The 23,581-nt window shown below is 35.5% G+C and overlaps 5 protein-coding genes across 6 annotated transcripts; 4 read left to right on the plus strand and 1 right to left on the minus strand.

Annotated features, from left to right (window-relative positions):
* The first annotated feature begins 19 nt into the window (after positions 1-19).
* Positions 20-2,717, plus strand: LOC106748805 (ADP-ribosylation factor-like protein 6-interacting protein 1). The gene is made up of 5 exons (XM_014627671.1): positions 20-382; positions 626-759; positions 921-1,158; positions 1,250-1,334; positions 1,436-2,717. The coding sequence occupies exons 1-5, from the start codon at positions 356-358 to the stop codon at positions 1,534-1,536; spliced, it is 585 nt and encodes a 194-aa protein (XP_014483157.1). The 5' UTR covers positions 20-355; the 3' UTR covers positions 1,537-2,717.
* A 102-nt stretch (positions 2,718-2,819) lies between these two features.
* Positions 2,820-4,432, plus strand: LOC106748803 (peroxisomal membrane protein 11B). The gene is made up of 3 exons (XM_014627668.1): positions 2,820-3,069; positions 3,147-3,259; positions 3,342-4,432. The coding sequence occupies exons 1-3, from the start codon at positions 3,014-3,016 to the stop codon at positions 3,854-3,856; spliced, it is 684 nt and encodes a 227-aa protein (XP_014483154.1). The 5' UTR covers positions 2,820-3,013; the 3' UTR covers positions 3,857-4,432.
* A 6-nt stretch (positions 4,433-4,438) lies between these two features.
* On the minus strand, positions 4,439-6,752 carry LOC106748801 (retinol dehydrogenase 12-like). The gene is made up of 4 exons (XM_014627666.1): positions 6,093-6,752; positions 5,739-5,974; positions 5,381-5,678; positions 4,439-5,159 (listed from the first exon to the last, which is right to left on the minus strand). The coding sequence occupies exons 1-4, from the start codon at positions 6,363-6,365 to the stop codon at positions 4,986-4,988; spliced, it is 981 nt and encodes a 326-aa protein (XP_014483152.1). The 5' UTR covers positions 6,366-6,752; the 3' UTR covers positions 4,439-4,985.
* A 467-nt stretch (positions 6,753-7,219) lies between these two features.
* Positions 7,220-9,155, plus strand: LOC106748802 (ATP synthase subunit b, mitochondrial). Its single transcript, XM_014627667.1, has 4 exons — positions 7,220-7,247; positions 8,024-8,188; positions 8,311-8,663; positions 8,783-9,155. The coding sequence occupies exons 1-4, from the start codon at positions 7,220-7,222 to the stop codon at positions 8,957-8,959; spliced, it is 723 nt and encodes a 240-aa protein (XP_014483153.1). The 3' UTR covers positions 8,960-9,155.
* Positions 9,156-14,058: 4,903 nt separating this feature from the next.
* Positions 14,059-23,572, plus strand: LOC106748810 (cleavage and polyadenylation specificity factor subunit 1). 2 transcript variants are annotated; one of them, XM_014627684.1, is made up of 21 exons: positions 14,059-14,433; positions 14,731-14,945; positions 15,610-15,920; positions 16,012-16,262; positions 16,359-16,540; positions 16,641-16,922; positions 17,176-17,349; positions 17,510-17,647; positions 17,927-18,076; positions 18,246-18,407; positions 18,802-19,034; positions 19,219-19,429; positions 19,512-19,678; positions 19,904-20,150; positions 20,339-20,524; positions 20,714-20,962; positions 21,048-21,200; positions 21,294-21,491; positions 21,597-21,870; positions 21,986-22,115; positions 22,572-23,572. In XM_014627684.1, exons 1-21 carry the CDS (start codon positions 14,265-14,267, stop codon positions 22,756-22,758), a joined length of 4,269 nt encoding a protein of 1,422 aa, XP_014483170.1. In that variant the 5' UTR covers positions 14,059-14,264; the 3' UTR covers positions 22,759-23,572. The 2 variants fall into 2 exon arrangements, with proteins under 2 accessions (XP_014483170.1, XP_014483171.1); XM_014627685.1 differs by having other exon boundaries at positions 14,265-14,433; positions 21,294-21,470; positions 22,572-22,758.
* The last annotated feature ends 9 nt before the right edge of the window (positions 23,573-23,581 follow it).

Below are 23,581 nucleotides of genomic sequence, written 5' to 3' on the forward strand. Positions count from 1 at the left end.
CTTGTGCGTTTTTTTCTTCTCACCTCGCGAAAGCGCACGACTCGCAACGGCATCACCGTCGCGAATTCGAAGGAACTCGATCGTCTGTGTGTGTCCATCTCTCTCTTTCTTTCTTTCTCTCTCTCTCTCTCTATCTCGCGACGAAGGCGCACGTCTCCGGGGGATGACAGTGCGCGATTAAACAGTGCTGAGCATCACCGAATATCGTGCTTTACTTTTCCCCGCGACTACCGCTAATTCAAGTGTCGAATCGAGACGCACATCTTCGGTGCCTACCGGCTCCTTACCGCCCAAACAACCGGCCGTCGCCGAAGCGAGTTCGAACGTCGCCGATCAACACAAGACACCCGACACGATGACGGACAATGGGACGGCGGAACAGGTGAGACCAAGCTTTTTACTTTATTCATCGCACAAGCAACGTCGGCCGGCGATCCCGCGTCAGCCCGTGGCGATCGACTTTCGATCGTGAATTCGCCAACGGACGGACGTGCGCGCGAAAGAGTCGCTTTGTCGGCTGATGCATCTCTGCACTTTGTGCGTGCACACGCGAGATAGGAAAAATCGATGAAAAACTCGATTTCGACCGCTGATAAACGCGTTTTCTTTCTCTTCCTCTCCGCAGGAGAAACACATGAAGCAGCTAAAGCGCAGGATGGAATGCTGGCGGGAAGTGATACTCCCCTTGTATTCCGTTTTACTATGGGAACGCAGGTGGTATCCAGGGTTGATCCTTGGATCTGTAACAACGATATTCTGGTAAGTAGGATGGCTTTTTCTACAAGTTGTTTTCTTCGAACACTCATCGTCTATCCGCTGCTGCTGTGAGTCTTGTATTATTTGTGTTGTTGTGCTCTACACACTGTGATCTCGTTGTTTCCTTATGTACATGTACACAGTAATGTTTTTGCTTATTACAGTATAATATGGATTCTAGAACCGTCTTTGCTGGCAATAATATCCATAAGCCTGTTGATATTGGCTCTTGTCGATTATCTTGTGCCGATTTTGACCTCGCTGTTTTGCAACGCGCAGAGTTGGACGGGACAGAAGGAAAAGAAACTAATCGAGATCTGTCAGAGCCTCTCAGCCACTATGGCACAGATTGAGAGTATATGGACATCAGCCGCGAGAATTCGGCTTGATCGTCCTAATATCGTAAGTGCTACTTCTATTTTTGATCTCTAAGCATAGACAGAATTGAATCATTTGTGTCTGTGACGTGGGTTCCCTTATTTCTTGCTCACAGTACTACTGCACGACGATCGTCTGTCTTTTCCTCTTAGCATGGGTCACCAACACGGTCAACAATTTGCTTCTGCTTTACATCTTAGGTAACTGAATTATTTGAAATACATTCATGTTGATAAGAGTATGCAATATAAAACCTTTTTAGATAGATTGTACCATAATATGTCACTTTAAATTTCTTTAGTGAACGTGATTCTCCTCACGCCAGGGCTGCGACATAAAGGACGAGCGCGTTGGGCCGTGAAATACGCATACAATCGCTTAATTCGCCGTCACTTGTCATAATCATCGTAGTTCTATATATCTCGTTTTTACTTCTCCTGTCGTACCACCGAAATCCTTCGTTCTACGTACATGTCTTAACTGCGTGCAATGTAAATCTACTCATAATATACATTCGACTATATACAATACTACATTTTACACGTAATCTCATATATTAATTTTACACGTCATCTCATATGCTAATTTCGTTGTAAGAATTATAAATAGTAGGCGAATTAGATTGAATGTACTAGTACGCATGTGCTAAGAGTTGATATTTATTTTAGAGTATTGATACATTAGAACGGTACTATGATTATCTTTTAGTGAGACGAAATATTGTTGCCATAGTAAATTCGCAGACGTCGTACCGCACTTTACGTTTCAGTATCGCTGCCGTACGAGGAAAATCACTTTGAATTGATTTTCAGGGTTGTACACATTGTTACCTGTGTATAGGAGGAAAAAAATCATAGTATAGGCTGTTTCATCGATTGTCCGACATGTATTTTATCAAATAATGCGACAATTGACATGGATTAGTTAAACCTATAAATATTTTATTGAGATTAATTAACTGTAACATTTTAATTTCCGCTAGTACGTCCAACCAAATTCGCTGTAACCAAAGTTTTGCGCTCCTAACGAGATAAAAGATCTGTGCGATTTAGTAGTACGTTAATATGCTATGTTTCGTTATTTTTAAGCGATATTTAACATTGCAGTTTCTTCGTCATTCGTGACTGTATAACCTCGCGTACATAATTGTGATGTACTATTGTAGCTGAAAGAATCTGTGTGTATGGCATTATTACATTGTTTGCGAGAAACTATAAGATGTTTATCCTTTGTCAGTTCCAAAGTAAGTTCCATTCAAAATCGAGAGTAAATGCAGTGCAGGAGTATTATATGAATATTATATTTACTAAAGCGCAAAGTCGCTTTGTATTTAAAAAAATATACTCTTCTGTGTGTAAGTCAAAATCTTTATCGTATATTTAAATCGAGCGATGCAAGACTATAAAACACATTGTAAATGACGTTTGAAAGTGGCGCCGGTTGAAAGCGGAACATACCGAAGCGCCATTGGCGAGTACAGACTGCGATATGATAATGCGTTCCAGCTCCGATATTTTCACTCATCGTGTCTAGGTATTTGTGCATCGTGACTAGATTAAAGAGCCCGATGCTTATTGTTTTCATTGGTCCAATGGTGTAAATCATTCTCCGCACAATTTCTTCCAAAGTACACATTCCGATATAATAACTTTGACCGGCAAATAATAGTAATGCGCAAAAGTTACAGCATTTGCAAAAAACGCAAAAAGATAACGTTTTAAGCCCGCTTGGTGATAACGTATTTGAATTTTGCTAATTGAAATTCGGAAGGTAGCAGACAATATTCATTAGGATTAACGTGTCACTCCGTTTCTACTTGATTCTGTTTATTCATCAACCGTGAGTTTAAGCAATTTGTTTATCCTTTCCGGCAACAATTATGGATATCGTGATAAGATTGAACAATCAAACCGCGGGGAGGGACAGATTAATACGGTACGTATGATTTATAATAATTAGAATAATTATAAAATTTATAATAACAAAAATACTGTGAATTTTATGTTTTGCAGACTGCTGCAGTACGGATGTCGTGCTTCTTCGTACTATGTGAAGAATTCACATTGTACAAAACAAGTAGAAATTTTGAAGAGTTTGGAATTTACTTTCAGTTCATTTCGAAGATGTATGTAATTTTCTCTTTCTTGTCTAAAACAGCTTTTAGTCAATAAATTTGTAATACTCAGTATTTCTTTTTTTTTTTTTAGTACTCCGCCTTGGAAGATGCTTGGACAGTTTATATCAAGCTGTGGAAATGACAAAATATTCCGAGCTGATAGTGAAGATAACATTAACTATGGCAAAGCTAATGAATGCCTTGTATTTACTAGCAGATCATTTTATCTGGGTAGGCAGAATGGGGATCATGAAAGTGAATTTAACAAAATGGAATAGAGTTGCGAATAGATATTGGCTAGTGAGCATTATTATGAATTTATTGAGAGACATTTACGAGATTTTTAAAATTTTCGAACATGAGCAGATGTACTCGCGAATGCAAAGTCGCAATATACTCAAACGGCATTATATTCCATTCTATCTGAAACTTCATAAGACAGTAGTATTGGACACCATTAAGAACGGATGCGACTTATTTATTCCATTAACGGCATTAGGTCATGTGAGATTTACTCCGGGTACAGTGGGTATACTTGGTATGATTTCCTCATTGATCGGTTTATACACGATTATTGATCCATACTCTAAAATATGTCCTTCTTAGGTATTATTAGTGTTATAATAAGGTATATATCACAATATATATAAGGTTTATACCATGTTATATATATATATGTATACATACATACATATATATATATATGTATGTATACATACACAAAGGTTTCTGTAATGGTATTCCACATACAATACTTAGTAATACTTGACAATATTTAAATTTTAATTATTAAAAAGTATTGCTTGTGATGATTACAACGAAAACTTCAAATCGATATAATTTAACATTCCGGATAATCATAATGTAGAGTATAACATTGATTTAATATTACTGTTCGATTCTCTAATAATTAGTGCCAAATATCCCTGTTGGTCCGTCACTATCTCTAAGATTTTTGTACTCGAGTTTGAAAAATGATATTGAAATCTTTAAATAATTCTATTAAAAATTTGTAAAATTTGGATCGTTCAACTTGTGTTAAATTAGTCAATTTTATATTTGATAAATAACTCAAATTGTATCTAAAATATCATGTTATCGTGATATGCGATTTAAATGAAACTGGCATTGAACGAACACAGATTAATTGGTTATAAAAAATATATAATTGTTTGCAACTTATATTTCTTCTCTCATTTGTTTTATTGGATTTCCTTTTGCCTTTATAATGTCTTCTGTAGCATCGGATAGCAAGGCGCCTCTATTTAATTTGTATTGCCTAAGTTTCACGCCATTGAAAAGAATCTGCAGATTGGACCGAAAAGTTTTGCTTTCATTTGTACCTTTCTGGAGCGTTTATATCTGTTTCTCTATTTATCTAGATTCTGTTCAACAACAATTGCGATTTAGGCGTCTATAGGTCCTTATTCTTTCTGCAATCTTACTTATGATCTCACAAATAACGCATAATTACATTCATTTATCAAAATGTCCGTAACACATACATTAAAATCAAAGACACACAAATCTTATGTTAAAATATATGCATATAAAAAACAGAGTCTTTCTGACTTTTTTTAAATACATAAAAATGGAAATAAGAGTATGCCACATCGTTGTTTTGTCTTATTCCCCTCGAATACAAAAATAAATATCAAATCGTCATTTGGAACACGACAGAAGTGAAGTTACGACGGTACACGGTAACACGCATCTATATACTTAATAACGTCGTTTATTTCACCGTATCTTGTATACCAGTCAATTTCGTGCTTACGTTCCACAGACGGAGGGCTATCTTAGGATCTAATTCCTGCTTGGAAACGTATAGTTTGCAGTCACGGTACATATGGCCACTTTCTTTGGACAATGAGGATTCAGTTGCACAATGTAGTACTGTTTGAGCACCCTGCAAATATATTTATAATAAGAAAGTTATGTGATATACAATAAATAAATATACACACACACACACATATATATATATATATATATATATATAGTATATACAATAGAAAGATTGCACACACACAAGGATATAATTAATCAATATTTTTTTAACTATCAATTACACACGCACACACACACGCGTTTGTATATAGTATATTAAATCATTAGATATATATTTACCTGATTTGCAGTACGAAGGAACATAAGAGCAATAGGAGAGAAAATAATGTAATGAAACCAACGTCTCTTCACGTTTCTGAATAAACCAGTATAGGTAAATCCAGGACACACCATATAAACATTTACACCAGAATTTTCTGTCCGTTTGGCAAGCTCAGTGGCAAAATAAGCATTCGCTAATTTCGAATTATTGTAGCCAGGGTTCATTCTGCCTTTTACTGGCACTCCTTTCTCACCATTTAAATTTGAAAAGTCTATCTCTCCGAATTTCAAACGTGTGGATGTCAATACTACTATTCTGTAAACAACAGTTAAATGTTAGTGTTATTATTTCAATACGTTACTTTATCAGACTCACCTGCTGGGAGCGCTTTGTTTAAGACGGTCTAGAAGTAGATCGGTAAGGAGAAAATGGCCCAAATGGTTTACCCCAAAATGAATCTCAAACCCATCTTTCGTTAGCGCACGATCTTTGAGCGGTACATACACACCAGCATTGTTAATTAACACATGAATCTGTGCAAAGTCTTTCAATACTTTGTCGGCAAATTCTCTGATTGACAAGAAGGATCCAAGATCTAACTCCATTGGAATCTGCACAATTAATATAACATACATGTATGCAACTTCCTCTTTTTTTTTTTACGAATCAAGTTTGAAACCAACTTTATTATTATTTTATCAACTACTGAAGTGTCATAAATATGCTTACTAATTCGCCAGTAGGTATTTTACTACGTATTTCAGCAATCGCGTTCTTAGCACTTTTCATGTTTCTGCAGGCCATGATGACCGTGGCGTTTCGTTTCGCCAGTTCCTTCACCGTTTCCTTACCGATGCCGGAATTGGCGCCCGTCACGAGGAACACCACGCCGTGCAGATTACTGTTGCTCTTGCATCTTCCCCAAGTGCGCTCGCGACACTTGCGAAGCAGTCCGGCGATCAGGAGCACCGGTAAAACGAAGTAGCACCATGAGGATACCATGTTAACTAGCTGGCTTCAAATGTGGCGGTGACGGTGTGAGATGGATGTGGAGTGACCAGCGCAAAAATGCGAACGTCTATCGGTACATATTAATGATCGCAGCGCGATTATTCATAATCCTAGCACTCGTTTCAATTGACGATGTTACTCGCCCCCTTCACCTCAGCCTAATTTATCGCGCGAGATAAACGGCATGACCATTGCAATGTTGCGACCAGGTGCGATAGAACGAACACCGGCCTCCAAAATCGGATCGCCTTATCTCGCGCTCACTCGAGCATGCTACCTCACATCTCAAGCGAGATAATCCAAGCAAAAAAAGAAATTATTGCTGCAACATCAGGACGACGAAGTGTGAATAACGAATAGTCATAATACAACGAATACATAGATACGATATGAAATGGCGATACACTCTATGCTAAAAAATATTTTGCGAATATATAGCCTGATCTACAATGTGCTCTTTGTTTCTTGTTTTTTGCCCTCTATCTCTTTTCCATAAGTAAACAGAAGTTCTTACAGATAAAAAGATGGAGAGCAAGAAACAAGACACGACGACAACAAGACACAAAGAGCACATTGTAGACTAAGCTTATAAATTATCCATAATTTTTCGGGAATGATAGTAATGAGAAGGTGAAGCGTGATACATTAGATTGGATGAAATTTGTCGGGATGAAAAATTGAATGGTTCATTGACGATCGCATCCGTAGCCATGCGGCAGCCAATCAACTCGCACTCTCGTTGAACTCTTTGTGATAATTGCGATACGGTCCTAACCTTGTCGTCTCTCGAACATGGTGTCTGCCGTGGCGAGTATCGACTGCAAGTGTTAGACCTGCCGTTCGAAATGCTGTCAAGATTGGCCCTTCGCAATGGTAAATGACAATATTAACAATGCTCATGACTGAATTTCTAGAAAGTATCCAACGAAAAAGGCGAATTCGATTGGTTTCGGACGCAATAAGCTTCGTTAAATTGCAAAGTTTATTACCGCTATTATATAATGACATCCCGATACTTTCGTATCTTTTCACACTCATCTTGGAACTACTCGTATATTTTGTAAACTTTGTTTGCATGTTTTGCATATGTAATTCATTTTCAGGCTAATTTTCCTCTGATAAATTTGTAACTTCTGAGCTTACGGCATGATGTACAATCTTGGTTATGCGACACTGTCATTTTTCCATGAAGATGTTGCTTCTGTCCTTTTTAGCTGCGCTCCTTGTACTCTTGCGCAGTTTCTTTCCCTTCTCTTCTTATTTCTAGCATAGAAAATATTTGTATGTTCGGCAAATACAACAGTCAATTATTGACTGTTTAAATAAACTATAAGCTGAGTACAAAATGATTCATTTTAAATAAAGGAACCAAGTTCATAATACAACATTCTAGGGTTCTACAGTGTAGAGAAATGCTAAATTTGGCATCTGAACTGGTGCTGTGTTCTTTGTGGATTTGTTTTCTATCAAACAAAATCCAATCCATGAAAGACCAGACTCTAATTCGAAAACCAAATTAAGCAAGTTCATGATTTTTCTTATATGTAAAAGTATCTCAGAAATAAACAATTAAAGATAATTAATATCAACAAATCTCATAAGCGATATTTTAATGAGTTGAAACATCTTTATATGTTTTCTAATATTAGCTCAGCTGCTGCCTGTGGCAGTACGTGGAGCACAAAGCACATCTACATCAGTAATATCCCAACATCCTGAACGCCCCAAACGGTTAATATATCCGTCTCCTGTTAGACATGGATTCATACCTGAAGAATGGTTTCAGGCTTTTTATCCAAAAACTGGTGCATCAGGTAAACAGTTGTCATAAAATCCTTATTTTCTCTGACAATATTAAAAATTATACTAAACACTGTATCAGAGATAGCATCTTATTACTATTATTGCTAAATTTCTATGGATTTTTTGTTTTTAGGACCTTATGTATTTGCCATAACTGTGGGCACTTGGTTACTCTCCAAAGAAATTTTTATCATAGACCACGAATTTCATAGTGGTGTGTCTTTACTAATAATATGCATAGCAAGTGTAAAATTTTTGGGTCCCAAGGTGAGTAAATATTTGGACCAAGAAATAGACGAATATGAAAAATCGCTCGAACAGACCAGAGTCCTTGAATTAGAGGGTTATGAAGATTTGATTAATCAAGAAAAAAAAGAACAGTACAACATAGAGGGACAGAAAATGATAATGGACATTAAGAAAGAGAATATCAAGATGCAGCTGGAAGCAACTTACAGAGAACGTATGGCAAACGTTTACCAAGAGGTATGATCATTTGTTAAATTTGTCTTCTGATAAAAACAAGAAAAGCCATTACAGAGGAATGTGAGTAGTAACGGAAGAAATGGGTATAATTGAGAAATTTGGTTTGTTGTTGCTTATAGGTGAAGAAGCGTCTGGACTACCAAATGCAGATACAAAGTCTTGAGCGTCGAATCGCACAGAAACACATGGTGCAGTGGATCATAGATAGCGTATTAAAGGCTATTACTCCTGATCAGGAGAAAGCGACTCTTCAGCAATGTATCAAAGACCTTGAAGCTCTCGCTGCAAAGCCATGAAGTATTTAAACAGTGTGCTATGTTAGATAAAATAGAAATATGAAAATGTGAAAACTAGCGTCGTAAAAACTGTCTACTTCGTGTGTTCTGTCAAATATTTCTTCCTATCTAAAAAAGCATCGAGATATAAACAGATGCAGCAATGATGTATAAAACAATCCTTGTTATATCGTTATAAAGGAAATTATACATTTTAGCAAGGGTCCAAGATGTTGCTTTATCAGGTTTTTGTTTGATTTGTCGTATAACTCATAACGATAACTTAGGAAATAAAATCTGATCTGCTGAATTTCTTTCCGGATTACTTCCACAGGCTTCTACGGTATTATTGGTTGTGTTCAGAGAGACCAAGTGATTAGTGAACAGTCAGTGATTATTGGTCTTTACTATTAAGGGGGCGATTCGATTTTGAGGGTTCAAAAAAATTGGCACTCTTTTCCTCCGAAACTATGCGAGCGACAAATCCCAAATTTTATATAGTTATGAAAACTATTTTATTAAAACTTTCTACTTTTAACAAACAGAAATAATATATCAAATCATAGTTATGAAAATATGCGCACAAGGTGTTGATTTTTATGATCACCACGATTGCGAGTTTCTCTGTGGTCTGAAACAAAAAGCAAGTAAGGAAATTAATCTACAGACTTGCCGCTATTGTCTGAAGTACGGAAATGCAAGATAATTTTTTTCAATTAATTTAAGGCGTGTAAACATACAATTTAAAAAATGGACTAAAAATTGCCAATACTCCTGAAAAAATAGTAAATATTAATATATTTTAATTTCACTACTACATACGATAAAAAGACATATTTTGAATATATACGTACAACCGGAAATCTATCGATTCATTAGTTTGTTTGAAATCACGGTGATCAGTCAGAGAAAAGTCGTTTCGAGAAAAACGTGTTTGAAGTTTTGCATACTATTTCATTAAGTATTTCTAGTACTTACGCAAGTATCATTCTAATCAGCAATTCCAGATTCGTACAGTAAACCTTTCTGCAGCTCATACCACTCATGTTCCTCCTCTCTTTCTTCTCGAGCTGCAGTTCGAGCCTCCTGGAAGCTTTGCCGACTTTTGCGCTTTGCGTGATACATCCGACGGTTGTCTCTGATAGTGGCATATTGTATATATTGCGATCCAATTTTAATACCCATAGTGTTCATAATTTGTAGGATACTTGAAAATCTTTCTAATGTTATAAAGCTTCTAATATTTCTAATGTTATAAAGCCGCAATGTAGATGCTTCGATGCCAAACGACAAATAGTAGCGTTGAAGCTTTTATTATTATTTTGAAATTCACTTCTCACGCATCGTTGTAATAATACGTCCCTGGATAAATCTACATAAATAGGTTTTAAAAATAGTGTAAGTTCTGCAGGAAGCAGCGGGTCATGAACGAAAATATTTAATGAATTCCCAGCCTGTGCGCATTGATATCTGCATCAGCTTTCGGCACCAACGGGACACAAATCATGCTGTGGTTCCTCATCTGTTGAACATAAATGTTTCAGAATAATATTTATTTCATGTTTCATATTTTCAACAATATTACAATTTTTTCTAATTGCAAATCCCTAATAGAGCTAGTTTGAAAGCTTTGTTATCAAATTATTTTTTAGAACTCCTCTCTTGAATTGCTTTTCTTTCTCCAAATTCCATAAACTAGAGCCTATTCTTTTATGCACATGTCCGATAACCTCTTTCTCATTTTTTTAAATGATATCCTTGCCATAAGGTTACATGTTCACAATTGCTTTATAAGTTTTGCAGTTGCCGTCTCCGATATAAGTGGTGTATCTGATGTCGAATTTTTCCATTGACTTGCCGAGCATTTCTTTTACCGACTCGACTTCCATTGCTCCTGCTGAACCATAGTGATTTGCCGAACATTCTTCTTCGTGTTCCTGACTCCATAAATTAAATTTTTCTTTATTCATGTGATTCTTAGCACGTTTGCAGACTTGAAAATAATTAGATTTTACACTGAGACTGATAATTTTACTAGTGTACTTTATTATTAAAGTTACTCCAAATAACGAGTTATATCCTCTTTTTTCCCATGAACCGTCACCGAACACTGTAATATTTAACGGTGGTTTTTCATGTTGAATATTTGCTTCTGTCTCTTCTTTTACAGCTTTCTTTGTGAGGAAATCAAAAACGTTGCACGATACTGTGTGTATATTTTGTAAAACAGCATTATATGTATGATATGTTAATCTTTGGCACAAGTCCATCAATGCACAAAACAGATTTATGCCTTCTCTCGATATACTTAGTAATTGCATCATAAACATTATACGTCTATTTATTTCATAGGCCTTATTAATTGTCGAACATGATTCAATGTAATTCTCACGCCGCAATTGCAAGTGACGGCAATTTTAAAGCCAAATCCGCGCTTAGCTGCTTCACCAAACTGCACATCTTTTTTACATTGACAGATTATAGTGCTGTGAAAACGGGAATAAAATTCATAAAACGATAATCATGAATACCGTCGGTAACAAACTCTGCTTCGCTCGACTGTAACTTTTGTGCTGACGTGCTCGCGATTTCGGTTTGAGTCTCAATTGTATGTTTATTCTCACAAAATTTTCTTTTTCGATGACGACTTGCACGTGCTTGAGTCTTTACGATCCACCCTGCAACGATACGTTCGAATTCGAACGACTGAAGACAAACAAAACAGCTTCTACATCTCGTGTCTGTATAGGACTGATGCGTTTAAGACCGAGGCGTGTTAGGACCGGGGCGTGTTAGAATTTTCAATACATAGTAAATCCCTAAATCCCCTTTTAAATATGCCAAAGGATCGTAGAATCTTTACTGCAGTTATTATACGCCGAAATTTCAAAAAGTGAGCGCTATGATTTAGACCTGCGCGTCGCTTCGAATGACAGGCTCCAACTTTTCAGGCCGTGAGTTTGGACGGATCTCTGGAAACGTCCTGACGACCGTGGATATAGGCAGTGGGATCCGTGGAGAAGGCAATCTCCAGATTTTCGGTGCGGGTCGGAGGGCTCAATATTGACTTCTTCTACTTGGCTGGTGACCCAGTCACACTAGGTCTGTTCGTTTTCGCTGCACCGCCGAACTAGTGCAATAAGTTGAAGTGTGAAAACATATACTTGTCTCTCTTCAACTTATTGCACTAGTTCAGCGGTGCAGCGAAAACGAACAGACCTACTGTTACGTCCACGGTAGATAACTATATAGGGAAATTTGAAAGTAGTAAAATCAGTGACTTCGTGGATGGTCAACAGAGTGATGATTCCTCTTTTGGGTCACTCTGCTTTTCATCGAGTTTACCCTGGGTCTCCGGAGTCTGGCGAAACGATCGATGAATCTGGTGAGAAATCAGAGCCGCTCGTTCTCTTGGTTCGTTCTCGGATGTTCCGGCGCTGCGCGAGATGATGCGCGGCCCGCGATTCCGAATTTCGATTTCGCAACGTTCGAGAAATGAAGGGTAGACAAAAGTAGTTGCTATACAGTCGGATTTTATGACTAATATATTCCAAAGTATATAAGTACACGAGAATTACCAGAAACTAATTACAAGAAAATAATCGCCTTCTCAACGAATGCGCGCGTTTTTATATGTCGCTTTGTCGCTCGTCGAGAGTCGTTTTCTGGTTGGCTGACGGAGTCATGGGGATGGAAGAGATTCATTCCATCAGTATGATGTCACCGTGTCGATATCGCCGCGTCGGTCCTGAATGGCGTTTGGATTCAATTTTCATGCTCCTGTTTATGTTATCAGCGGGACGCCTTATCGCATTGAAAGATTACGGTTTCTCTTGTCTATAGTTGATCCATCGATTTTAAGACTTTCTAACGACACGCAGTGTCGTTTCTCCGACGTTATAATTCGGCGTTATAATTTTAATTATAATATTTAACGTGCGCGAATATATATATGCGCACGTACTTACATCTAGTAACATAGGGATAAAATGAATATCTAACCTACTGATGTCTGAAATCAGACTAGTCGGCCTCCAATCTATACTAATATATTATTAATGTTCCAAAATAAGTCCGGACGTTACACTTCACATGTCATTACTAATCTGCTTTCTTTTATGACAGTGTCCGTGGTATACATAGAGATATAAGAATAGAGGGAACAAGGGATATATGCTACCTGTAAGTGGAAGTGATAGAGGCAAAGAGAGAGATGGATGCCGAGTGTCCTATCTGTCTCTTTCTAGTCACGCGCTGGGATTGGCTGCCGCGCCAACGACGATATAGCTATACATTTTTCTCCATCCAATTCAAAGAAACTGTCATTGCTAAAATGATCACTGCAAATATATGCTGTTTTCACTTCAAAATACAAAGGTAGTTGAAGTATATTCAACCATTTACGCCTTATATCTACATCCTTCGGTAGCCTACAACATTTACATATTTTTTTAAATGTAGGAAAAAATAACATATAATTATTTGAGGTTACGTATTTGTACTTTCTTACGAGTGAAAACTGCGGTTACATCCAGGATAAGACTCCGCCTTGCATTTCAAACAATGCCTCATTTTTAAACAAATCGCGTCCAATTATTATTTTGTTAACGTTCGAATATTTAACGAATTTTAATTCTACACACATGTGCACGCATATTTACAAAACGAAATTTTAGTCTGCTTTCTTCCCTCCTGACGTCGCGTGGTCGTCTTGACGGCTCATTGTAACAACCAATCACAGCGCTCAACTAGAAAGAGACAGATAGGACACTCGGCATCCATCTCTCTCTTTGCCTCTATCACTTCCACTTACAGGTAGCATATATCCCTTGTTCCCTCTATTCTTATATCTCTATGTATACCACGGACACTGTCATAANGGTATATATGATGCGCATCTCCACTTCGCGACGTCATCCATTTAGTTCGGCTACATCCAGAGATTAGAGCAGATGGCGCTGAAAATTGCCTAAGTTTTACTAGAGGGAGTTTGGATCCCCTGAGTTGCAAAGCTGTTTCTCTGCAAAACGCAGCTAATGTCGAGTGTGGAATGATAAGCTGTGTTTTCTTTCATTCTAATATTAATAATATTATTATATACTAAATATTAATATCCTTCTTGTCCTAATTGATATAAAATATTCTGCGTTTATGTATATTCTTTATTCATTACTTTAAACACAATGTGTACTTTATACTGAATATTGATTGATGTGCTTTTAACACATGTTGGTCCTAACATAACATAACCTAGTTTTTTCATAAACATTCGTGGCAGATTGTAAGCGATATAAGCGATTGTAAGCGATATAAGAGACTTTTCATTATGTATTCTATATGTAAAAGTACTCATCCTGCGACCGGAGTCGAACATGCAATCACTTGTCATTTTTTCAATCGTATTGAAAAATGTCTGGTTGTTGCCGGTGCGAATGTTATACGTGTTTTTCGCCTAATTCCGGATATCGATGTGACAAAAAAGGAGAAATATACAGGTGAGTTTTCTCTTCATTTCTCGTACTTACTTAAATTACTGTAGATTTGATATTACTGTAGATTTGATATCTTCAAAAATATCATCAAGGTAAAAAAATATATGTGTAATTTTATTATAATTTGATTTGAATATTCAGTCACAGATTTTTTATATTCTTTTTGATAACAGAATGAAACTCTCTGGCAATATACATTTAAGATTTGGAACAGTGACAAACATATGATAATATTTTATATATTGACTCATATATTTTTTACTAATTTAAATGTAAAGATGAAAAAAAATTTTATTTTAGAAACACGCCCTCCTAAGATGAAGTTAGAATGTTTGGCACAATATACTTTGCATGGAAACATTATGTCCATGCAGGCTGTCCATCTTATTGGATCACAAAGGGATTCTTTACTATTGAGTTTTCGTGATGCAAAACTGTCTGTTGTAGAATATGATCAGGATATTCATGATCTAAGGACTGTATCCTTGCATTATTTTGAAGACGAAGAAATAAGAGTAAGATTTTATAAATTATGTTTTATAATGATTGTTTCTACAACATGTATATACACGGTGACCCATTTTAATCGACAAACGGAGATATCTCCGAAACTACGCAACCGACGAAAAAAATGTTCGGATAAAAGTTGTCGAGGACAGTGGGGGTCATCTACCTGTACTAATGACCTCGACCTTGAGGTCAGTTTTCAAGGTCATTTCAAGGTCAAGGTCAGTTTTCAAGGTCATTTCAAGGTCAAGGTCATTAATACAGGTAGATGACTCCCACTGTCCTCGACAACTTTTATCCGAACATTTTTTCGTAGGTTGCGTGGTTTCGGAGATATCTCCGTTTGTCGATTAAAATGGGTCACCGTGTATATATCTTAATTTAAATCATAAATAACTTTTATTATAAATTCTATTTTATTCAACAATTTGGACAAATACTGTCTTTTATATGTTTATGCAAAATTGATTGTGCGAAAATTGAAAAATAAATATCCTTTCATTTTTTAAGATTTTATCAATCTTTAATAATTGTATATTTTAACATGTATCTTAAATATATTTTAAAGTTTCAATTTTTGTTTACATACTGGGTATTGAATTATTGGATATTTAATACATCTTATTTACATCCTATGTGTTAATAACACATCTTATGTTTGTGTATGTCCAGGATGGATGGACAAACCATCATCATATACCTATTGTGAGGGTAGATCCTGAAGGAAGATGCGCAGTAATGTTAATATATGGTAGAAAATTAGTTGTACTACCATTTCGTAAAGATCCTAGCCTTGATGATGGTGATTTGCTTGATACTGCAAAATTTGCATCCTCCAATAAAACTCCCATCTTATCTTCATATATGATAGTATTAAAAACACTGGAAGAAAAAATGGATAATGTGATAGATTTACAGTTTTTACATGGATATTATGAACCTACATTATTAATTTTATATGAACCAGTGAGAACATTTTCAGGGTAAGAGAATTATCTTAATCTTACTCGTAAAATATAAATGTGTGTATAATGATGTAATATTGATAAATGAAATGTTAATCTTTACATACAGGCGCATTGCAGTAAGACAGGACACTTGTGCAATGGTTGCCATATCTCTGAACATTCAGCAAAGAGTTCATCCCATCATTTGGTCCGTTTCTAATTTGCCATTTGATTGTTATCAAGCTGTGCCTGTGAAGAAACCACTAGGTGGTACATTGATAATGGCAGTCAATTCACTTATTTATTTGAACCAGAGCATTCCACCTTATGGAGTATCGCTTAACAGTTTAGCAGACACGAGTACAAATTTCCCACTGAGTAAGATATTTTTACTGATGCTCCGACATCCACAAAACATCTTGATTAAAATAGATAAATATGTATATTTATCGTTATTTATTTCTATTTTTATAGAACCACAAGATGGAGTGAAGATAAGTTTGGAAGGAGCCCAGGTTGCATTTCTGTCAGCAGATCGTTTAGTCATCTCCTTGAAAAGTGGAGAACTATACGTTTTGTCTCTTTTTGCTGACAGTATGCGATCTGTGCGTGGATTTCACTTTGACAAGGCTGCCGCTAGTGTATTAACATCATGCGTGAGTGTTCGGGTTCACCATTTTTTTTTTTAATTCAACATGAATCGAAGAATATATAAATTTTTCCGATAACTTGTATATTTATTTCACATTTACAAAGGTGTGCATGTGCGAGGACAATTATCTCTTTCTTGGCTCTCGACTCGGTAACTCACTGTTATTACGATTCACGGAGAAAGAACCAGAAACTGTAAGAAGTCTGAACGATGGCGAGATTAACATCGAAGATGAGAGCGAGGAAACTCCGGCTAAAAAAGCGAAGCATGATTTCCTCGGTGACTGGATGGCATCCGATGTGTTAGACATTAAAGATCCAGAAGAATTGGAAGTGTATGGCAGTGAAACGCATACATCCATTCAAATCACTTCATATATTTTCGAGGTATTGGAAGTTTTTTTATACTTTTTTATCTTACGTTATCTTGCTTTTTTAACCCTTAAGATTTCTGAAGCTTTACTCTAATTACTATATATACTTTAGCTACTAACTATTATATATTTTATTACGACATTGTATTTTAAAGAAAAGGAATTATACAATTTTTCATTCTAGTTGAGAATTGTATCTGTGTTTCAATTGTTAATTTTGTGTAATATTACTTTTATCTGTGCTAGTATTTATTTTTTCTTTATAGGTGTGCGATAGTCTGTTAAATATCGGACCGTGTGGAAATATTTCCATGGGAGAACCAGCTTTTCTGTCGGAAGAATTCGTACACAATCAAAATCCCGATGTAGAGCTCGTGACGACGTCTGGGTATGGTAAAAACGGTGCGCTGTGTGTACTTCAACGTTCCATACGTCCTCAGGTAACTGATAACTATTTTAATTTTATTTATATTTAACTATTTTTATTTAATAATTAAAAATTTTGATTTGCTTTGGTGCCATGTAAGATATGTATATAAATTATATATATATATATATATATATATATATATTAAAATACATTTTTTTAAACGAAAACAGGTCGTGACAACGTTTGAACTACCAGGTTGTGAGGACATGTGGACTGTCATTGGTACATTAAATAATGATGAGCAAGTCAAATCAGAAACAGAAGGATCTCACGCTTTCTTAATATTGAGCCAAGAAGATTCTACTATGGTATAACAAGATGCTTTCATTTATATGGTTGCTATAGAAATTATTGCAGATATTTCTAACTAATATATTTATAATATATATTATATTTGATTCAATGTTTGAAAGTTTTGTATGAAAATACTAGTTTGTTTCATAAGATTCAAATTGCATTACAAATTTTAGTATAACGAAACTTTTATGAAATGTCATATATATAAAGATTTGCAAGAGTTCCAATACTAACCTAATAAGTATCACGTGTTATAAATAAACTTGAAAAAAAATCTTTTTTATTCAAAGATATTGCAAACTGGTCAAGAAATCAATGAAGTAGACCAGAGCGGATTCAGCACACAAGGAAGCACAATATTCGCCGGAAATCTTGGTGTCAATAGATACATAGTGCAAGTCACTCAAATGGGAGTGCGTCTCTTGCAAGGCATCGAACAAGTATATATAATACCTCTTAAATAAAGTATAAAGTATTAAATAAATTAGTAAAATATTTGATGAATTTTATTGGTATTTAAATGTATTAATACAGACATATGGTTGTATATTATCGTAGAGTGCAAAAGGGAGAAAATTATTTTTGTAACACATTTATTCTTGATTACAGATCCAACATATGCCCATAGATCTTGGCTGTCCAATTGTACATGCGAGTTGTGCCGATCCATACGTAACGTTACTTTCGGAAGATGGACAAGTGATGCTGTTGACACTCAGAGAAGTTAGAGGCACAGCGAAATTGCACGCACAGCCCGCAAATTTATTGTTTGTAAGTTTATTTGAGTCAGAATTTGAGTTGATCTTTAAACAACATATTTAAGTTATGTATGTGTCCGAAACGATTTCTTTCCAATCTTGATAATCTACAATTGTTATAATAAGACGTTTTTTTTTTATGACAAATTCGCTTTGAAATTTGAAAACCTCATAGCTATATTTTCTAATGATATCAAATTACATATAATAAAAAATTCCAAAATTCATCTTTAATTTTTCCATGTATACACGTAGTATAAAAAGAAATTTAAGTAAAGATAAATGAACTGTGTACTAAGTTAGATTATCGCAAAAATTGCAATATATATAAACTATTACTACATTAATATCATGTAAAATATTTGCCTTAATCTAAAATATTTTATGTGTCTTTGCTTATGTAACAGCGTCCGCAGATAGAGGCATTATGCGCTTACAGAGATGTAAGTGGGATTTTTACGACACAATTGCCCGAAAGTGCAGAAGACGAGCATCCTGAAGAGGAGCATAACGTAGAAGAACCGTCGATAATCGGCAATATCGATAACGAGGATGATCTCTTGTATGGCGACGCACCGGCATTTCAAATGCCCGCACCGTCGTATCCAAAAACGGACGGAACCGCAAAGAAAATGCCTTGGTAAATTTTCCCCGGTTCCATATGCATATCGTACTAAACGAATGTTCTCTTAAACATAATGAAGATAATCGATCAATCGGCTTTTAATGTCTTTATGTTTATCTGTTTGATTTTAATCAAGTAACCTTACTACCATTCGATTGGCAATTTCCTTTTATTCTAATATGAATTTCTGTGGCAACAGGTGGCAGAAGCACTTGCAAGAAATTAAACCTACTTACTGGTTATTCGTATACAGAGACAGCGGCACACTGGAGATTTATTCGTTACCTGACTTACGATTGTCTTACCTCATTCGCAACTTCGGCTACGGCCAGTACGTGTTACACGATAGCATGGAATCTACGACTCTGCAATCGGCACTAGTCAACGAGACCCCCAACCCCGAAATGCAGGTATTACTTGCATTTTCTGATATAACTATTTGAGGTGAATTTAACGTTATAGTCGAAGATTAATGAACATGTATTTCTATAGGTTCGTGAGATCTTGATGGTCGCTCTGGGACATCATGGAAACCGCCCTATGCTCCTGGTACGTCTCGACTCGGAGTTACAAATTTATCAAGCTTACAAGTATCCAAAGGGGCATCTAAAGCTGAGGTTTAAGAAATTAGATCACGGCATTATCCCAGGACATTTGAGGTTAGAATGGTTATTTCATATAAAATACATTCGATACGATGATTCTGATTTTTAGATAATACGTTTCAGGTAAAGTGAATTTTGTACTTAATATTTATTTCCGCTGAAATTGCATTCGCAATTCCAGTTTTTTTTTCCACTGTTATATCTCTTTTCGTTTGTTGTATGCTATTTTGCTTGTAAATAATTTTACATAATTAAATTTAAATAAATTTTTTCTCACAGCCGGAAACCAAAAGAGGAAGATATGCCAACTAACACGAGCGCAACACGCATCTGTATGATGCGTTATTTCAGCAATATCGCCGGGTATAACGGAGTATTCATATGCAGCGATTATCCACACTGGATATTTTTAACGGGGCGCGGTGAACTTCGCACACATCCGATGGGCATCGATGGCTCTGTCACGTCTTTCGCCGCTTTTAATAACATTAATTGTCCACAAGGTTTTCTATACTTTAACAGGAAGGTATTGTGTTTTTAGTACTTTGTTAGTATTTTGTTTTTTTTTTCTAATTATTTTTCACCTAGTGTTATAACAATTTTTTTTTAATTATTAGCGATAATGTATGGTTGATTAAGAATCTTTAATCGACTCACTTTTGTACTGCTTTCTCTCTGCGCGCACGTGCGATTTTAATTTTATTTAAATACCAGGAGGAGTTGAGAATATGCGTTTTACCGACTCATTTGTCTTACGACGCACCATGGCCAGTTAGAAAAGTACCATTACGATGTACACCGCATTTCGTTACGTATCATCTCGAGAGCAAAACTTATTGCGTCATAACTAGCACAGCGGAACCTTTGAAAAGCTATTACAGATTTAATGGCGAAGACAAGGTATGAATAAAAATATTTTGTGTGTATCGGTATGTATCTGCAGCAATATATTATTTCTATCATTGTAAAAAAAAATTCATTGATTTTTTTATGTTTATCAATGTTCATCAATTAAAATGTTTAAGAGCCGTTAGATATTAAAATATATATTTATAAACGCATCTGAAGAAATGCGTCATTATTAAACAGGAATTTACAGAAGAGGAGCGTCCGGAAAGATTTCTTTATCCGTCCCAAGAACAATTTTGCATCGTATTATTCTCTCCAGTTTCATGGGAAACTATTCCCAATACGAAAATCGAGTTGGATCAATGGGAGCATGTGACTTGCCTGAAAAACGTGTCTCTAGCATACGAAGGAACGAGATCCGGTCTGAAGGGTTACATAGTATTGGGAACAAATTACAATTACGGCGAAGATATCACCAGTAGGGGTCGGGTGAGTCTTACTTTTCGACTGATTGAAAATCTTACAGATTCAATCTTACCGATCGATTGTTTTATATCATTTCTTTAATTCTCAGATATTTATATTTGATATCATCGAAGTAGTACCTGAACCAGGTCAGCCATTAACGAAAAATAGATTCAAGCAGATCTATGCGAAGGAACAAAAAGGTCCTATAACTGCTATAACACAAGTATCCGGATTTTTAGTATCAGCTGTTGGTCAGAAGGTACATTTTCCTTTAATTTTCATCGAAGAATGTTTACAACAAACAACTTGAATATCATATATATATATATATATGTATATTGTTCCATTGCAGATATATATTTGGCAGTTGAAAGATAACGACCTTGTTGGAGTTGCATTTATTGATACTCAGATCTATATTCATGAAATGCTAAGCATAAAAAGTCTGATTCTGATAGCAGATGTATATAAATCGATTAGTTTGCTAAGATTTCAGGAGGAATACAGGACGCTTTCCCTCGTCAGTAGAGTGAGTAGTAGTGTCAGTACAGTGAGTAGTGTCAGTACAGTTTATTTAATTCCGATTTATCTAAGTATTAATTGTATATACATATGAGCGTACATATATAAAATTCATACATGTGTTTCTTTGTAGGACTTTAGACCAGCAGAAGTGTACACGATAGAATATTTAATTGATAATACAAGTCTAGGTTTTTTCGTCGCTGACGGAGAAAATAATTTAGCTCTATTTATGTATCAACCGGAGTCCAGAGAGAGCCTCGGAGGCCAAAAATTAATTAGAAAGGCGGATTTTCATTTAGGGCAAAAAATAAATACCTTCTTCCGTATCAGGTGTAGAGTCACCGACCTTGCGAACGATAAGAAGCATTTTTCTGACGCTGACAAGAGGCACGTTACAATGTTTGGTAAGTCGCGAACTATATATTTATGTGGATTATAAAATAAGAAACGAGCTTTAAATGATTTGTTAATGAAACACACGTCTCATATATTGATATGTTCGTATTTTGTATGTTTTAGCATCGTTAGATGGGAATCTTGGTTATGTTTTGCCAGTACCGGAAAAAACATATCGGAGGTTACTTATGTTACAAAATGTGCTGGTGACGCATATTTGTCATATCGCCGGCTTGAATCCAAAAGCATATCGGTAAGTATAATTTCAATGATATTTCTATCATTGAAAATTTCATTCCAAAGATAAAAACAATACCAAACTGTCTTAAATCCACATTTTTAAAGAATGAAAATTATAATTTTATCATGAATTTTCCATATATATATATATAATTTTGTGAAGTATAATCGCCATCCTTTAACCCTTTGCGGACGAGAAGTATCGGAGCATGCAGTCAAGAAAATATGCCAAAGGAAGATAAGCAATACATCGAGGTCTGATGACTTTCTTCCGAAGAAAACGTCACATGAGCACTACATTGTGGCATTATGTGTTTATTATATTATGATACTGTGTGCCTTGTCGCACAGAACAATAAATACGCATGGGTGGCTATTTGACGACACGCGTCCGCAAAGGGTTAAAATTTAGATTTAAACATGATTTTGAAATTAGCCTTTCAATTGTAATGATTTTGTTTTGTTGTAGCACGTATAAAAGTTACATACGAAATCAAGGTAATCCAGCAAGAGGCATTATTGATGGCGACTTGGTTTGGCGCTACCTTTTCTTACCCAATAATGAGAAAGCAGACGTAGCCAAGAAAATCGGGACGCGCGTCCAAGAGATTATCGAAGATATTACGGAAATCGATCGACAAACAGCCCACTTTTAGACACAGTTGTATTATATTTAATTAGAGTTTTATATTATTTTTGTACCAATTACCTGAGGGGAATAGTATAGATCTTTGTCGCATATCAAAACGAAATGTTAAATGCACATAACAGTATGTACGTCTTGAAGTTGTAGGAATTTTACTTCAGTTGTTTAATTCAAACATTGCGTCGACAAAAACATCATTGAACTTAAATTTATGATGCTTTAACACAATACAAGTGTAGTTTATATATTTACTTATACAAAACGATAATACTTTATAGTAGTTTTGGCTAGATAAAAATAAAATAAAAATAAATTGACAAAGTATTTATCACAGACATACACACACATATATATATGTAACAAGATTTTAAGCGATTGAGATATCAGCATTATTGTGCATGAGAGAGAAAGACATATCTTCTCAAATGCGTCGGTCTTTTGCATTATCCATCACTCCCAGACGAAGCATTGTCGAGCGACGGGTAACTAGACGAGAAACTCAAAGATGTATGTAGCACTTGAAGATCTTGTAATTATATATATACTATAAATATGTAAAAAAATATTAAATTTTTCAAATTTTTTAAGATATGTATAAACGATGATTGTAATTGCATAACAAATACGATGTAGTAAGTACAAGTTTCGAAATTATATGACAAATCAGTGTTACTTATTGATCAAACAATTTATGAGCTATGAAAGCTGATCGTGTCAAGAGAGTTTCGTAAATATACTGTTTACTTTTTATATTTTGTAAGTTGGATTTCTTTTTATATATCAGTAAGTACCTCAGTATGCATGTATGCGTGTGTGTATATGTAATGATCAAT

Source organism: Dinoponera quadriceps, unplaced genomic scaffold (genome assembly GCF_001313825.1).
Source record: "Dinoponera quadriceps isolate SergipeBrazil2010 unplaced genomic scaffold, ASM131382v1 scaffold3207, whole genome shotgun sequence".
NCBI classification, from domain to species: Eukaryota; Metazoa; Arthropoda; class Insecta; order Hymenoptera; family Formicidae; genus Dinoponera; species Dinoponera quadriceps.